An 18,909-nucleotide genomic window follows, 5' to 3' on the forward strand; every position below is an offset into this window, starting at 1 on the left:
ACAAAACAAACTACATATATACAGGCTTGATCATAGCTGGCAAAACATGAAATGCAAGTCATAGTGGACTGACAAACCTATGCATGGAGTCCAGATGAGATGCTATACATTTACATTTTGACAAGGATCAAATATTCTATGAAAAGGCTGGAAAAAAACTTACATTTAAATATCCATTTTAAAATACAGAAGAAATCTTAGAGATAAAAAGAATTCATAATTTTATTGAATCACAAGACATTGTGAGCCAAAGCCAACAACATGGAACAATCCAGTTGGATATAGATTACTAATATAAAATAAAAGGAGTAGTCACGCCTATCAGGGTATTGACAACATCAATTACAACTTACAGAAGAAACTACATGTGCATTAGTTTTCTGTCTCTAGTAGTGACTATATCTGTCTGGCTTTCATGTTACTCTTGTTAAATAAAATAGCTCTAAATTTTACATGAAGATTGACTAAATAAAAGTAGTTAGTGATGAAAAACTATACAATAACAACTTTCATTCTGTTGGGACTAACAGATGACCCTCAACTTCAGATTCCAATTTTTGCATTTCTATTTCTCACTTACATGTTGAGTATAACTGGGAATCTGACCATCATATCCCTTACTTTATTGGACCCCCACCTTAAAACACCCATGTACTTTTTCCTACAAAATTTTGCCCTATTAGAAATTTCATTTACATCTGCTTGTATCCCTAGATATTTGTACAACATAGTAACCGGTGACAGGTCCATTACTTATAATATTTGTGTCGTTCAAGTGTTTTTTACTGACATCTTTGGAGTAATAGAATTTTTTCTTCTGGCCATCATGTCCTATGATCGCTACGTGGCCATCTGCAAACCCCTGCATTATGTCACCATCATGAGCCACAGAGTCTGCAGGAAGCTTGTCCTCTGCTGTTGGATGGCTGGTTTGTTGATAATACTCCCACCACTTACTCTCTTCCTAAATTTGAAATTTTGTGATTCAAATGTTATTGATTATTTTTTCTGTGATGCATCTCCTATCTTGAAGATTTCATGCTCGGACACATGGCTCATAGAGCAGTTAGTGATTGTTTGTGCTGTGCTGACCTTCATTCTGACCCTTGTGTGCGTTGTTCTGTCCTACATATACATCATCAAGACTATTCTAGGATTCCCCTCTGCCCAGCAAAGAAAAAGGGCCTTTTCCACTTGTTCTTCTCACATGATTGTGGTATCCATCACCTATGGAAGCTGTATCTTCATCTATGTCAAACCTTCAGCAAAGGAATCTGTAGCTATCAATAAGGTTGTGACAGTGCTAATGACATCCATTGCTCCCATGCTGAACCCATTCATTTACACTCTGAGAAACAAACAGGTGAGACAAGCTTTCAGTGATTCCTTAAAAAAACTTGCTTTAATCTCAAAGAGGAAAGAATGTGGTCAAATATAGAAATAAAATATTAACTAAGCACAAACCATTAAACACCACATCTGTTTAAATCTGCTTGATCTGATTTCTATTCAGGTAAATCTTCTCAAACATTTCTTGCACCCAGAACATACAGTCTCCAAAACATAAATTCAGTCCTTTAATCCCCCTTCAAATAAACCTTTTTCAAGCTAAGTTCTCAATCTAAAGAAATGATAGTGTTTTTGGAGTTCATGTAAACCTGGTTCATTACTTTTAATCTAGGGGGGAATAGAAAGAAAGAAAGAAAAAATAAAACAAAATAAGACAAAAGCAAAACCCAACAAGGAAATAAATAGCTTAGCTTGTATGCATTTGTACTTCTAAGAAAATCATTCATATAGATTTCTCAGTATCTCTTCCACTCTAAATGATGCTAGATGGTTTTAAAAATTTTTTTTTGAGTACCTAGCTCTTGGTACCCAAAAAGAAAAAAAAATTATAATATCCTTCAATTTATTTAGTTCACTAATAATCCTCTATAACTAAAATTTTTTTTTAAATCACCATTATCAATAAAGGACATGATATAATTAAAAAATAAAGAAAATTAAAATAAATGTATATCCAAATAAATGTGTTTTAAATAAAAGTAGATTTGATATTTAGGATCCTAAAGTTTATTACTATGTATGTAATATTTACATACATATAAAATGCTGAAATTTTAAAATTAAAATATTCATAAATTATAGAGACTAATAATTAAGATGAGAAAAAAGTTCTTTTCTAGTAGGATTTGAAATTATAATTACAATGTCAAAATGTTAACTACAGCTTTAGAATTAAGTTACTAAGAATGGAGAAAACATTCAAATGCAAAAATGGAATATGAATATTTTAAGTCAAATGTAGCTAAATAAAGCAATAAACTTTTGCATATAATGGAAACATCATTTTAATAGAAACAAGAACAAGTCAGCAATATATGTGGAATCTCAGATAATTTATTAAAAGTCAGTTCAAATAAATGATCATAAAGTAATAAACTTTTTTATGCCCTAAAAAATCTTATGAATTTGAACACAAAATGCCTATTAATTTCTTTCAAAAGAGTTCACACAATTATTAAATAACTTTTCACATTGAATTTTCTCCTGTCTCTGGGATGCAGGCTAGGTTGTTATCATTGGAGTCTCCTGGCATCACAAAGGCTTTACACTTACTGTTGTCTCTGTTTAAAAACAAAAAGTTCTTTTCCTCTTCTTCTAAATTTTATTCTTTATTTATCTCTCAACTTAAATGTTATCCATTTAAACATAACTGTTCTTCCTGTCCCCACCACACAGCCTACAAACCAAGTCTAGAGGAATTGTCTCTCCTGTCTGCTCTACTGACCAGAGGTCTCCCTGCTGTGCACCAATATTCCTTAAGTTTTGTTTATATTGTACATTTAATATCTGCCATAAATACAAATGCTTTATTTTTCATGTCCATGTGAGTGTATATAAAACCTAGTAAATAAGTGATACTGAATACATAATTTTCAAATATATTGAATAATAGGCTCACAATCCCTACCAAGAAAGGAAAATATTTATTTTTATGACATGAAAAAAATAATTGTAAAAGGATCCCATGACTACAGTATAGCATGCATTTTTAAAAATATGTTTTTTAGTTATACATGGATCTCCTGGGGAAATATAATTCCATTCAATCATAGAAAAGTAGCAAAAGCCCAACAGACCGTGTTTTCAGATGGTGTACATGTTCATTACTAGCATTATAAATAATTAGTGCTGGCTGACTAGGGGTAGTTACTGCTCCATGAACAGAAGCTCAGTTTGTTCTTCTATATGAAGACTATACATAATCATCAGAGATTATATCATCAAAAAAAGGCCTGCAAGAACTCAGTATTTTTGCAATCCTGCATTTGTATCTAAATTATAATGCAAATATATGAATTTATATATACCATCTCATGTTAAGGGCCACAGCCGAGTCGGGATGACGCATGGCATTTTTGCCAGAAGTAGTGTTGAGAGGTGACGCCATCGAGCCATTAAGATGATGACTTTTGAGTTCTCGCAATGTTCCTGTTGAGTTCCCGTTGAGCTCTTGCAGGGATTCCTGAAGAGTTCGTGTTGGTTGGTGAAGTTCCGGTGGTGGGAGTTCCAGTTGGTGGTTGGTGGTTCCTGGAGGAGCCCTATGGTGTTCGGGAGATTTCCCAGGGAGTGTGTGTGGAGTGTGCTGGTGGAGTTCAGAAATAAAGTTTGTTCCTGATCCAGTGGCTCGTGATTTGTGCCCAGCCAGACTGCGGCAATCTCAACTCTTATATATTATATAAAAAGGTACATTATTCAAACTTTATGGATCTTCCAAATATTCATAAAATAATACTACTACATTTATAAATTTGCTAGAATATATGAAGTTTTAATTTTACCGTCAAGGTATTCTGGAAATACAAACTATTTTTCTTAGCAGCACACTACCTGTAAAACATGAATGAGCATTGCATAACTCTACCTGAAACATAATTTTGCTAGCTCTAATTTAAGCACTGGCTATCACTCTTATTAGATAGAGATTCTCCCTAACCCTCATCATTTAGACCTGATAAAAGACAGAGGATGGTAATGGAAAACCATAAAGTAGTGACAGTGTTCATCATAGTGGGTTCAAATGATGACCCACATTTGAAAATTGTGTTATTTATCTTCCTGTTTCTCAATTATTTAAGCACTGCTTTGATCTGATCATTCCTGCACTCACCTGCTGAATGCTCACCAGAAACTCATATATTTTTTCCTTTTTATAAATTTCCTATACTATCACATGTATCCCTTAATTTTTATGTATTATGGATACTGGGAAGAAAACTATTTCTTATAACCATTGTATCACTTGAATGACAATTAGTTTGAAATATTAGCTAAATTAAAAAAAAATATATCAAGCTAGGTGTGATGATGCATGCCTATAATTCCATTGGCTTAGGAAGTTGAAATAGGAAGACCTCAATTCCAAGCCAGCCTCGGTAACTTAGTGAAGCCCTAAGCAACTCAGTGAGACCCTGTGTCTAAATAAAATACAGGAAAGGCCTGGGGGTGAGGCTCTGTGGTTAAGTGACCCTGAGTTCAATTCTTGGTTCAAAACAAACGAATAAACAAAGAAACAAACAAATTAAATATTAGAACAGCCTATTATGATAAAACATTTGAAAGATTGGTCATAGATTAACATGAATCAAACTGAGGAGCTACATTTCAAATGAAGTGTCCTATAAACTCGTAAGTAGGACCTACTTCGATTTGGACAAGGGAAGGATTTCTCAGTATTCTAATAAAGATGATGAGTGGAGTGGAAGTTATTTCCATTGTGATGATCTCTAAGCTATTTGAGAAATACTTGTGAATCAGTAAGTTTCTGAAAATGGAACTTTATATAGCTGAAAAGGAAGACATAATTTCTTGTGATACTAGTTTTTATTTTCTGTAAATTTTATAGGACAAAAGAGAAATGAAGAAATAATCAGTGGAGATAGAGTTCATTTTGCTAGGATTACAGATGACCCTCTGCTATAGATTATGATTTTCCTCTTTCTATTTTTCAACTATATCTTGAGCCTGATGGGAAACTTAGTCATCATCCTCCTCTCCCTGCTGGATCCCTGCCTCAAGACTCCTACATATTTCTTCCTCCGAAATTTTTCCTTCTTAGAAGTTTTGTTTACAACAGTCCGTATCCCACAGTTCCTGATAAGCATTCTCACTGGAGACAGAACAGTTTCCTACAATGATTGTGCAACTCAATTCTTCTTTTGTTTTTTCCTATTAAGGGCTACAGAGTTTTACCTCCTGGCTGCCATGTCCTATGACCGCTATGTCGCCATCTGCAAACCTCTGCATTACCCAGTCATTGTGAACAGCACAGTGTGCTACCAACTGGTGCTCAGCTCCTGGGCACCTAGATTCTTAATCATCTTTCCTCCTTTGCTCTTGGGACTCAAACTGGATTTCTGTGCTTCCAAAGTGATTGATCATTTCTGGTGTGACATTTCTCCTGTCCTGCAAATCTCTTGTACAGATACACGTTTCATAGAATTGATGGCTTTTGTTTTAGCTGTGATGACACTTGCCCTCACATTGTTTTTAGTGGTCCTCTCCTACACATTCATCATCAAAACCATTCTCAAATTCCCTTCTGGTCAACAAAGAATGAGGCTTTTTCCACCTGCTCCTCACATATGGTAGTTGTCTTTATCACTTATGGGAGCTGTATCTTTATGTATATGAAGCCATCAGCAAAAAAAGAAAAAAGGTGACTTTAACTAAAGGTGTAGCAGTGCTCAATACCTCTATTGCCCCTTTACTCGACCCTTTCATTTACACCCTGAGGAACCGGCAGGTGAGAGAAGCTCTCCAGCATATGCTCCATGGGTTTTGTTCTTTTCAAAACAAGAAGACAGAGTTAGACATAAATAACATTCTTAGGAACATGAATGAGAAAACTCAATATGGTTATCTATTGCATTACTTTGGCTCTCTGCCATTTTTTCCCTTGACTATTTATATCTTATTAAGTTTGCTCTGTCTATCTGCACCTCTCCCCTCTTCTTTCTGAGTGGATCTTCCTAATCTCTGGGAATAAACTGCCTTTCTCAATCCAGAATATAAAATTCTAACTTTACCTAGAAATGTCTATTCTCATAAAGGGCTGCTTTATATACTGAATGCTTTTTGCAAACTTGCTAGACATAGTTAGTTAAATATTTGATACATATATTAATTGCTAAGAATTGCATCCACTCTTAAGTATTTTACATTGCTAAAATTGATAGATACACAAAATATGATGACTTATATAAAGTAATTGATGTTGTGATAGAAAAAGTAGAAAATCTAAGTAATTTTAAAGTGCAAAGTAATCTTTCAAGAAGAATCATCACTTACAATGAATCTTGAAAGATGAATAAGGAAAAAAAATTCAAGGGTGTTGCAATGAGAGCTACAACACATGAGCAGAATGTATATTCCACTGAAAAAGTTTCTCCTGTGGAATCATAATAATTACAAATAAGTTATTTGTAAACATAAATAGATGTCATTAGTGGTAAAAATAATTGAACACCAGGCTTTGGTTCTAAATTTACAGTCTCTGAACACTACAGATGATACTAACTCATGAAAGAAATTCAACCTACAATTCATTTATATCTTGGCTTCGGAAAATATTTATATATTTGAGGCATGTGTATAAAAACACCTCATCACATTGAATCAAAGTATACACTGATGATCTTTAGTCACTGCAGATTAGTCATGCGTGTTCTAAAATTTCATATAAAAAACCCTGCACTGTTTGAATTTCATGTCTGACTTCTTTTGTTCAACATAGCAAAGTTCACGCATGCTATTGCAAGCATCCATAGCTCCTTCTGTATGCTGTTGTGATTTAGCAGCATGTCTCCTATACTTTGGAAATAGCCCATTTTTCCTCCCGTATTCCAATACTTTGGTATTTTATTCTCTGAGGGATCTCTCCACAAAAGTGAATCATTTTCTTTGGTGTGGGAAGTGGGTAAATTGAAACACCAATCTCTGAAAACTATCCTTCCATGTTCTTTTGAAATGAAGTATGTCAAAGTGGAGTTAATAGGAATGGGCTGTTCTCATGTTATTGCTGAGTCCATTCCTCCATTCCCATCATCCAGGAAGAGATGCTTAAGAAATTATCCCTCAGGGAAAAGAAGAAGGATGCCTTTAGAGGAATACATTCCACATTTTATTCCTCTCTTTATGAGCTCACTTCAGCAAAGAAAAAAAAAACACCTACATTATTTTTTTAAGAGAGAGTGAAAGAGGAGAGAGAGAGAGAGAATTTTTAATATTTATTTTCTAGTTATTGGCGGACACAACATCTTTGTTTGTATGTGGTGCTGAGGATCGAACCCGGGCCGCACGCATGCCAGGTGAGCACGCCACCGCTCGAGCCACATCCCCAGCCCTAGGTTATTTGTTTTTATAATTTGACAGACTCCAAGACTCTACTTGCTTTTCAAGACCTGAGGTAGCCAAAAGCCAAACTTTGAGTGTTGATGAGAGAATGTTGAGAAAACTAATACTGAAGATTTCAGATTGTGTTACCGCTGTTGACCAGTGACGAGTCCTTGCTTCCCCAATGTTGAAGAATAACACCAGAGAAGCATGCCCAGGCAAGGTCAGAGTGGAAAGTAGAGGCTTTATTAAAGGACAGCACAAAAGACTTCTCCTGGAGGAAGAAGGGGACCCAAGAGGTGGAATCCATTGAAGGGCGAATGTGTTCCCCTTTTTATAGTTCTTTCAGTGATGGAATGTAGGTGGGAAGACCCAAAGGGTGGGACACAGGTGGGCCAAAGAAGTAATCTGGGCAGGAAGGACTTTTGAGTCAGCATCTTCAAGTTTGCTGGGAGCTGTTTTATTAACACTTCTTTGGGATGGGCTCTGGGCCTTGGGGACATTAACATCCCATGAGTTGTCCTGAGTTTCCAGGACTTCATTAACATTCCAAGAGTTGTTCAGCTTTTCCCGGAATTCATTCTCAACATGGCCTCCATTTTGGATCTTACTCGATATTAGACCCTATTTACCTAACTACACTGACTACCTAACTTTAAATCTGGCTTCAGTTGGAGGCCTGCAGAGAAGGTGCAGGAAGTGTGAATGGGAAATGGCAATGAATTTCTATAATTTCTGTGAGAGTGCTTTGGATACTGCTAGTTACTAGTGATGAGTTCTGTTTCCCCACATGTTGAAGTATAACATTAGAGAAGCACACAGAGGCAAGAATATAAAGGAGGGTTTATTTAAAAAGCAGTGACATAGGCTTCCCCTGGGAGGGAGAAGGAGGCCATAGCTGGTATCCTGGTATCCTCAGAGGTGAAGGTGCTCTTTTTTTTTTTAATATAGGTTTTAGGGTTCCTTTGTCTCCTGCTCTCTTCCTGTGCATATCTCTTTCTTTCCTGCTTTCAAGATTAGGCCCTGTGATGTTCAGTGGGATGGCAAAAGGTGAGAAGAAGATTATAAATAACACCTGTGAAGAAAACCTGTGAAGGGACACAGGCAAAGTAGAAGCAGGCAGACAAGGTAGAGTAGAGTGGAGAGAAGAAGTGAGAAAGAGGTGTTCGCTTTCTGCTCCTCCCTCCTGCCAAGTTTATTAACTCAAAAAAAGATTACATATTACCCATATTACCCTACACTCTAACAAGTATTCCTTTAACCCTAATGCTACTTAACTGAGATAAGGTCCAGATTAATACAAACACAGAGTCTCTCACATCCAAGGATGTTACTATGGAAACCAGGTAGTGCCTCTGCATAGTTATCTTAATAGCCTCAGTGGGGAACTGCTGGGCATTCCAATCCTGGGAATCAGGACACCAGTTACTCCCAGGGCATCTGCTCACCCGGGGACAGAGGCTTTCCTATTTCCATGGTCAGAATACCTTCAGCAGATGGGCTGGAGGAGCCAAAGTGGGATGATCTGGGCTGGAAGGGGATGTGATTAACAATTTCCTGTAGGGAGGGACAACCCCTGAGACAAGTTACCTTAGCCACAGGTTGTAGCAGGGGCAGGTTATCTTGATAAGGGTGTAGAAAGGGCTCTGAAGGCATTAGCATTTCAATCCCTCTCCAACTTCCAGACTTACTCAAATTGTCCTCCTTGATCCAACCTGACTTGATTTACCTATCTATACTAAATGCCTATCTAATTCTGGCTCCACTTTTCAAAACCTTATCAGCAAATTAGGTAATTCTAAAACACTTAATTAGAAGGTACTCTGGGTGTCATGTTAACTCATCAGTCTGACTTCAAACCCTTTTGGAGAAAAATAACCTTTGCTTCTCTTTCCACTTTCAAGTTTTGCACAAAGTCCTCTCATGGCTTTAACATACCATACTGAGAAGGAAACTCTGAGAAGTGGCCTCCTAGTTGGTCATCTGCTCTTAGATAATGACTAGGAAGGTCATGTGTGAGGTTGACTCAGCTACATATAACTCAATGTAGATTGTATGAAAACCAAAACCATGGTCAGGAGTGCAAATCACTGCTTCTATCACTGGCTGGACTCAAAGTGTGGTATTGCTGGTGCAGTGGCACATGCCTATAATCCCAGAAGCTTGGGAAGCTGAGACAGAAGGATTGCAAGTTCAAAGACAGCCTCAGCAAAAGTGATGTGCTAAGCAACTCAGTGAGACCTTGTCTCTAAACAAAATACAAAATAGGATTGGGGATGTGGCTTAGTGGTCCAGTGCCCTTGAGTTCATTCCCCAGTACCCCCCCCCAAAAAAAAAAAGTGATGTCAGTGTTGTGGACAGGTAGGGAGGGATGAGAAATACTAATTAAGTTTTCCCCATCATATAGGGCTGTTTGAAGTTCCTGGCCATTAAGAATGCTTAAATCCATGAAAGCTATTCATGTTGATGTCCTGGTTGGTTTTACAGGGCATAGTAGATGATTTCTGATGCAGGGAAGAATCAGGAAAAAGAGCAACAAACATAAGAAAATATTTTACTATTAAAGCAATTCAATTTTGTCAAGCTAAAACAGGTCTAAGTTTTAAGATCTATATGTGTTCCACGTAGAGCAATATCTCTACTCCAAGATCTTCTAGGACAAATTCTTCTCAGTCATTGATTCACAAATCCTGGGATGAAAACTGCTCATTCATTCATTCATTCATTACCCCACCAAACAACTGCCCAAGAACTTGTATCAGACTTGACAAAATGGACAAGCTTCTGGAAATTGAATAACAGTAGAGTGAGGTCTATAAAATAAAATGTCATAGTACAAAAAATATATATTTGGATACTAAAATATATGATAGAGAATTCTAAGTATTTAGAGGGGCAGGAGTTTTTTTTTTTATTAATAAGTTTTCTTCTGCTTATTCCTTACCTAAAGAATCCAAAGTCCACTAACCATAAGGAATTTAAAAGTTTCAACTACTAGAAATCTAAGGATCTTCTTTAGGCCAGTAAGGTATTGTTAGTAATGGGTGGGATAAATAGGAATAAGCAGGAATAATGGGAGGTCACAGGGACAAAGTCACAGAAGGAGATAAAATCAGCTTTCTCAGGCAGACTGTATGTGCAGTCAGCTTTCTCTAGATAACAGGGTGTCTTATCCTGATTCCAAGTGGGCCACACAAACCACAAGAGCAGAACAGGGATTTCCACCCCCCCTCCCATATGGAATTCAGGCCTTGAACATAAACCAATCAGTAAAGATTCTAAGGCAAATTGAAGACTTAAAAAGGGTCCTATCAACATACCACCACGGTCATTCTTGGTAAGGATGTGGGGAAAAGGGAACACTCATGCATTGTTGGTGGCACTGCAAATTGGTGCAGCCAATATGGAAAGCAGTATGGAGATTCCTCAAAAAACTAGGAATAGAACCACCATTGACATACTCCTTAGATATACCCAAAGGATTTTAAATCACCATAAAATACAATAATATATACATGTGTATAAAATTATGCAAATGTTTCTAAAGTATTGCTTCCATAGTTGTTTATTACAATAAACCTGCACCCTAGGAAACTTTGACTTCAGAAAGGGATTTGGGAGAGCTTGTAAGGAAAAAGAATGTGCAAGGTTGAGGGGAAGACAATGTGACATTTTCCTTTGGGCTAAGAGAATGAGTTAAAGATGTGAAAAATGAAAAGAAATGAATAATTAGAATCCAAACAATAACTTAATATTTATCAAGTCATAAATGCAGCAGAAAATAATTAAAACAATACTAAAGTATCCTAAAATATTTTTATCTTTTTTCTTCTTGGTTTATTTTTTACATGGTTCACCCAAGTCCTTATTTGATTGAGGGATCTGGTTCTTTGGATAACTTCTCATTTAGGTAATTTCTGTGTGCTTCAAAAGATTTATTAGATGATTATAAAAAACTTTTTTAAAATAATTTAATGTATATTTTTAGGGAGTAGAAATGGTAAATTAAACCCAATTATATCTATTTGATTATTTTCACTAAAAATTTAAGTATTTTTAGGAAAAAAGAATTAGACATTTAAACTTTTATTTTGTGAATTAAACAATTAAACTTTTAATTTGGGAAAATAATAAAATGGATATAATTGTATTATATAGTGGGTATAATTGTTTCTCACTCTATAACCTATATGCTAGACTCACTATCAATTCTATATCAAAAGCCTCAAAAATTATAGAGGTTAAAGCAATGATCTCTTCTTTGTCCTCCTCATTCTAAGACATCCGTGCTCAATTTCATTTCAAAAGCAAACTCCCTAAAATAAAAGAAGTGAATATTGAAATTTCCTTTTTACATACTCTTTCAATGACTTTAGTTGAAAATGTTAAGAAAGTCTATGACCTCAAAATAATGGGAGGTGCTTATTTAATATATGATGTATTGACTATGTATGACGTTTCCCTTATGAAGCCCTAGGAATAAAAATTGGTACATAAAAAAAACTGGTGAATATATGAGGTCATCTATATAGTAAATATCCTGATTTGAGTATTTATTTATTTATTGAATATTACATTTATTGAATATTACACTGTATACCATAAATATATACAAATTTTATGCATCAATTGAAAACAAAAAATAAGTTAAAATTTAAATCTACCTAGGTAATCACTATAAAGGTATTTGAAAATTACTGATTCATTAGGTATAATTCCAAAACAGTATTCTGGCTAATAGGTTCCTGTAGGTTTTAACCTTTCCATCTCTTTGATTTCTTTTTCTTCTTCTGTTTTTTTTTTTTTTTTTTTTGTTGTTCAAGGGATTGAACTCAGGGGCACTTGACCACTGAGCCACATCCCCATAGGTCTCACTGAGTTGCTTAATGCCCTGCTTTTGCTGAGGCTGGCTTTGAACTCTTGATTCTACTGCCTCAGCCTCTGAAGCCTCATTGCACCTTACTGCACCTCTTTAGTGTTGCCTTTACCTGCATCAGCATATCAAATAGCGTATTCTTGAATTCTTCACAGACTTAAATGTTATCCTTCAAAGAGCAACTCAAACAGAATATTTTTACTGAATGAGAGGAATGGCTTTTATTTCTCTTGCATTACATATGGAGAAACTAAGGCAAGAAAAGTGCATGACTTATGAACTTTTATTTTCTAGAGAGTGTATGGTGAAACTTTTACTGAACCAAATTAAATATCTCAAAACCCTATTCTAACCATTAGTCTTACTGTCTCCAAATGCATATAGTTACCTAATAGCCCTGTGTTATTTGCACCTCAGTCTTCTTTCCTTACACATATTTTTAGTTTCAGCAGAGTTATTAGTTTTTTTCTGAATAATATTCCTCATCTTTTAAATGCCATATAAGTCATCTTATCCACACCATAATATTTTTGTAGACTTTTACTATAAAACTAATTACACACACTGTGCAACAATATTTGGCTTATATATATATGTGTCCTTCAGGTAACGAAAACTTCTTAAAACTAAGGATTTTACTCCACCCAATGTCTGGAACAAAACATGATGAATGAATGAATTAATTATATCCATCAAGGAACATTTATGCAAATTTCAAAGTCATGTTTTGGGGAATCTAATATTTTATAAGGAAAGGTTAGTTACAGTTTGGATTTTAAAACTGCAGGACGTGCGGCTGGGATTGTGGCTCAGCGGTAGAGCACTCGCCTAGCACAGGCGGGACCCGGGTTCCATCCTCAGCACCACATAAAATAAAGGCATTGTGTTGTGTCCATTTACATAAAAAAAATATACTCCTAAAAAAAAAAAAAACTGAAGGACGTTACCATAGCAGAGCAAAATCCTTTGTGAGAAAGAATAAAATGAACAGTGGAATACAGACTTTTCAAGAGAATCTCCTTCCTGAAGTAACTGATGAGGTAGAAAAACATGATCATAACAAATATATGGAACTGGTTTTCAGTTTTTAAGTTTATAATTTGTATCGTGTTCTTAAATTTTGTTTTTTGAAAAACACAAAATCTTGTGTAATACATCCCAGAAGACTTCTTTCACCTGCTGGTTCCTTAGAGTATAGATGAAGGGATTTAGTAAAGGGGCAACTGAGGTATACAGCAAAGCTACACCTTTGGATACAGTCACTCTTTCTTTTGCCGATGGCTTTATATACATAAAGATACAGCTACCATATGTCATGGAGACCACAATCATGTGGGAAGTACAGGTGGAGAAAGCTTTGGTCCTTTGCTGTGCAGAAGGGAATTTCAGAATGGTCCTAACAATGCAAGCATAAGAGAGAATCACTAATACCAATGTGATCACGAGTGTCAGCACAGCTAAGACTAAAGACATCATTTCAAGGACATGTGTGTTTGTGCAAGAGATCTGTAGGATAGGAGATGTTTCACACATAAAGTGATCAATGATTTTGGAAGCACAGAAATCCAGCTTGAGTCCCATGACCAAAGGGGGAAAGATGATTAAGAATCCAGTTGCCCAGGAGCTGAGCACCAGTAAGTAGCACACTCTGCTGTTCATAATGACTGGGTAATGCAGAGGTTTGCAGATGGCGACATAGCGGTCATAGGACATGGCAGCCAGGAGGTAAAACTCTGTAACTCCCAGTAAAAGGAAAAAAAATAATTGAGCTACACAGTTATTATAAGAAATGGTTTTGTCTCCATTCACAATGGTTATCAAGAATCTGGGAATACACACTGTTGTGAATATGACTTCCAAAAAGGAGAAATTACGGAGAAAGAAATACATGGGAGTCTTGAGGCGAGGATCCAGTAGAGTGAGAAGGATAATGATTAAGTTCCCCATTAGGCTCAATGAGTAGTTGAGAAATAGAAACAGAAAAATCACAATTTGAATTTGTGGATCATCTGTCAGTCCTAACAGAATGAACTCTATTTCCATTGATTGGTTCTTCATTTTATTTTATTTTTTTTTGGTGAACCTTATCAAATCTGTACAGGAAAAGAAGAAAAATTTAAATAAATGTGCATTAGAACACACACACACAACACACACATACACAAAGCAGAAAAAGATAAACATTCTTAGATTTATGCTTTTGAAAGTTTTTTTCTAGCCAAAAATATTAGATGACACGAAATTATATGTTATAGGTTAATTCAAAATTCCTTCTAGTCAGCTTTCTTTAACATCCAAACAAAATTTCCCCAGAATTTTAATAATGTATATATTTTTTGTTAATATGTACTTGCTACTTCTAAATGACCTCTTACATGTACATATAATTAAATTATATGTTAATTATTTAAAATTCATTTTTCTATTACTTTCATTATACCTGCACAAAGTGTTCTAAATTTGTCTTTTTAGAATGAGTATCAGCAATATTTCAAAATCAGGATCATATTGTAGTTATTGTGTTGGTCAGTGACTAAGATACTATAGATTTCTAATAGTTGAAAATTTTACTTTTTTTTTTTTTGAAATATTCTCTGCATTGAGTATACGATTACTATTATCAATATTCTTGTATTTTTTTTACTCAAAAGAATATTCATTTAGCAGTGTTTAGGACAAACAAAACAAAGAATGATAAAATCATATAAATTATATATTTTAATAAACAATATTTTGTCTTCTTTCTAGATGATCTTTTTGAAAAATATTCTCTTTCGTATTTATATAATTTTGGCACTTTGTTTTACTTCCACCTATTATTTACAAAACTGTCTAGAATATGCAGAAGAGAATTTTTTTCTATTTTTTTTTTTACATACAGGAATTCTATTTAGTCTCATACTATTCCTCTGTTTGATTAAACATGTCCATTTGCTTCATTATATGCTTTATTTGTGGGATTTTAAAAGAAATGTGTTTCTGAAGCATTGTGTGTTACATTTATTCTTTTCCTTTGTTTTATTAATATTGCTTTCCTTTCCATATTAATATTGTTTTTCCTTTATAAACTAATATGAAAAATAACTGGTATATTTCATGTATAATGTGATTTTCCAAAATAGATATTAGTGAGCAGTTTTAATATTTTTAAATCAAAACTGAACACCTGCAGTCTTCATCTAATAAGTGGTCACAAATTTCGTAGAATTGCATATTTCTGTCATTGTTATGTCTAAGATTCCCATTTTTGCTCTGTTCTGATTTTCAAGCTTTTCTAGAAGTTAGTCCAATCTTTTCTGAAATATGTGAGTCTAAGAGACTGTTGTAAAACCATGCTCTCCCAAATTCTAGGGAAAAACTTCTCAGTATTTTTTTTCAACATCAGTTTTCCCATGCCAATATTTGATTAAAAGGGTCAGAGAAAGAAAATAACGGTATGTGAATAGATTATATTATTAGTATATAGAGTTGGGAGTTCTCCTTATTTATTTGCCTTAGTTTCTGATTTTGAAATTAAGTTAAAATTATAGTAGACTTACCTTTTTTGAGTCATAATTCATTCCATTCTGTGACAATTTCACTTGTTTATATAATAATATTTTATAATCCAGTAAGATTTATTACCAATGATTTTTGTGGAGAGAGGCAAAGGAAAGAATTTCCACCTTTGCTCAGATTAATATGCCTTTGGAAACTTGGGACCTTATGTCAAACATTTTAATAAGCACTTAATTTTCATTTCAGATATGCAGAATGTTTGAAATTTTGTTCTTAAAATTGAGATTGCTATTATACAAAGTCTCAATTGGATACATACTCTTTAAAATGAAAGAAAAAATGGGAAATTAAAAATAAATCACTGTTGAAACATAAATAACTCTTCTAAGAAAGAGATACCACTTATAAATGCTTCAGTCACATCATTTTCTATTTACTACCAACTCCAGGGAATCTGTTGAAATAAAACAAAAACAAACTCTTCTCTGGGGACCAGTGTGACAAAAGTACTAATCATTGGCAATAAAATTCCCCTCCTCTATAATTTAAGTAAAAAATGAAGAAATGTATTCTTGAGAAATATCACAAATGATTAGGAAAAATCAATAAAATATTTAACAGGAACATCAACAATTCAGTATCTGGTGCAACAGTGAAAAATCTCAAAGTGATTTACACATACAATTGAATGAAATACCCGTATGTATAAAACATGAATGAATCCTAAAAATTGTATACTGAGTGAAAAAAGTGAAATAAATTGGTTTTATAATCATACAAGATACTGTATAATTCCATTTATGTGGAAAATACTGAACTATTGAGATAAAAATATAATCAGTGAGTGTCTGCTTGGGCTGAAGGCAGGGGTTGGCTAGAGAAGTATTATGGGAGAACATTTAGAGGGTGAAAGAAATATTTTATATTTTTATTCTGGTAGTGGTTGCATAATTACACATGTTTGTCAAAGTTCATCCAACCATATACTCAGAGAAGATGAACATTGTCATTAAATTTAACCTCAATCATCTTTCCAACAAAATCATTTGTCAATAATACGTCTCTTTTTTAACCAGCTGTTGAGAAGACCACTTAGGATAATACTGCCTAAGAAAATAGCTACTACCCATATGGGGAAGGATATATATTTTTAATTCAAGTTAAATATTCAGTTTCTAAGTCAAACTAACAACATTTCAACTACTAAACCGATATAGTAGCAATAAAAAGGTAATTTTGCCATAAAAATATAATTGGAATTTTGATAGGGTTGCATTGACTCTGTAAATCATAATGGGTTTGTATGGACATTTTAACAATAACAAGTTAACTAATCCGTGGACTTGGGTGTCTTCCATTTACCTATGTATTCCTAACATTCTTTCATCAAGGTTTTATAGTTTTCAGAGCCCTAGGCTATCAATACCTTAGTTTATTTCCTAGGTTATTTCTTTTAATGTTTTTATGAATGAATTTTTTCTTAATTTCCTTTTCATATTTATCTTTTGCATTTTTATCCCAGCCATACTTTTCTTGAGAGATTGTATTTGCACTAGATTGCATAACATGATGATTAGTGTCATCAGATTAGTTCATTTTGATGTCTCACTATAAAACACAAGCATACATGTTTGTTATAGTTAACTTTTCATTGATGTGACCAAAGTACCTACAAGAACAAATTATAGTAGGGAATTGTTTGGGGCTCATGGTTTCAGAGGCCCCAGCCAAAGATGGACAACTCCTTTGCGCTGGTCCCAAAGTGAGGTAGCACATCGCAGGAGAAGGGCCCAGGGGAGGAAAGCAGCTAACATTACAGAGTTAGGAAGTAAGAGCGGGTGCATGGGGAAGAGGCACTCTTCCAGGGTCTGCACTCATCTCTTCCAGTCATGCTCCACCTGCCTACAATTACCACCCAGTCCATTTTCAAACTAGAATGGACTGATGAAGCTGCAACTCTTACAATCCAATTATTTCACCTCTGAAAATTACAGTATTAACACAGGAGATTTGGAGGAACACTTCATATAGGAATGATAGCAATGTCGGGGGAAATTTAAATAATAAATCTTGAAATTATGGCTTCTCAAGTAATACATACTTAATAAGCCCTTTGAACATTTTAGCTATAAATTTTTTTCATTGAGGCTTAAGAAGATGATATTATATATTTCCATTTAAAGATAAACATGTTTTTAAGTATTATGTCTACTAACATCACCATTTTTACTTTTTAAAATAGCATATAAAACACATGGCCAAAACATTAATTTTTTTAAAAAAGTGCTTTGCTTAAATGCAGGAATAATTAAGATGCAAAGAAACTAAAGTAAAACACATGAAATAAATAAAAAGTGAAAGGATAGAAATCCAGGAATAAAAAGTGATCTTGAGCATACAGGAATTTTGTCATGACACTTGAGGACCTTCAGATTTTTAAATAGCATTTTCCTTCAATAGGCTTTGAATTTCTAACATGCTGTCAGATGATGCCAATGCCAATGGGCTATGTCACACTCCTGAGAACAATTTTATTGGCAACACTGAGGAATTTCTGTATATGTGTTTCTGATTCAAAAGTTGATAATTTTTTTCTGTAGAAATCCTGGAAGAAAAATAAAGTAAAATATAAAATAAAGGTTAAATTTCTGTGGTGTTCAAACCCTTAAAAATCATTCATATATAAGAACATTTTCTTCCAGTTATTTTTGTTTAGGTGTAGTTGAATCAGACACTGAGTTAAACACCTTACTTTGTTATTTGCCAAACTATGGGCATTTTCACCATGTATGAATTACTTTTTAAAAATTTTTGAAATCATTTTGCTTTTGATGAACATGAATTAATTGTGGGTTTAAAATAATATCTCAACACATATATACAGTGTTTGATAATCAAATCCAGACTCCTTTACTCACTCTTCATACACCCTAACTCTTGCCAATCTCAACTAATCACTGTTCTGCATTCAAGTTATCATTCTTAGGTTTCTAAATGTGAGAGAACATGTAGTACTTATCTTTCTGTTTATGGCTCAAATCACTTAACACAATGTCCTTCAGTTACTTCTACTTTTCTGCCAAAGACAAAATTTCATCCTTTTATGGCCAAGTAATATTCCTTTATGTATATGT

The 18,909-nt window shown here is 34.3% G+C and overlaps 2 protein-coding genes and 1 pseudogene across 2 annotated transcripts; 2 read left to right on the top strand and 1 right to left on the bottom strand.

The window, feature by feature from the left end:
* The first annotated feature begins 484 nt into the window (after window positions 1-484).
* On the top strand, window positions 485-1,438 carry LOC144254959 (olfactory receptor 6C2-like). The gene has a single exon (XM_077799008.1). It carries the CDS (start codon window positions 485-487, stop codon window positions 1,436-1,438), a length of 954 nt encoding a protein of 317 aa, XP_077655134.1.
* A 3,486-nt stretch (window positions 1,439-4,924) lies between these two features.
* Window positions 4,925-6,028, top strand: LOC144254986 (olfactory receptor 6C6-like; annotated as a pseudogene).
* Window positions 6,029-13,390: 7,362 nt separating this feature from the next.
* LOC113189540 (olfactory receptor 6C6-like) lies at window positions 13,391-14,335 on the bottom strand. Its single transcript, XM_026398380.1, has one exon. It carries the CDS (start codon window positions 14,333-14,335, stop codon window positions 13,391-13,393), a length of 945 nt encoding a protein of 314 aa, XP_026254165.1.
* Window positions 14,336-18,909: the final 4,574 nt, after the last annotated feature.

Source organism: Urocitellus parryii, chromosome 5 (genome assembly GCF_045843805.1).
Source record: "Urocitellus parryii isolate mUroPar1 chromosome 5, mUroPar1.hap1, whole genome shotgun sequence".
NCBI classification, from domain to species: Eukaryota; Metazoa; Chordata; class Mammalia; order Rodentia; family Sciuridae; genus Urocitellus; species Urocitellus parryii.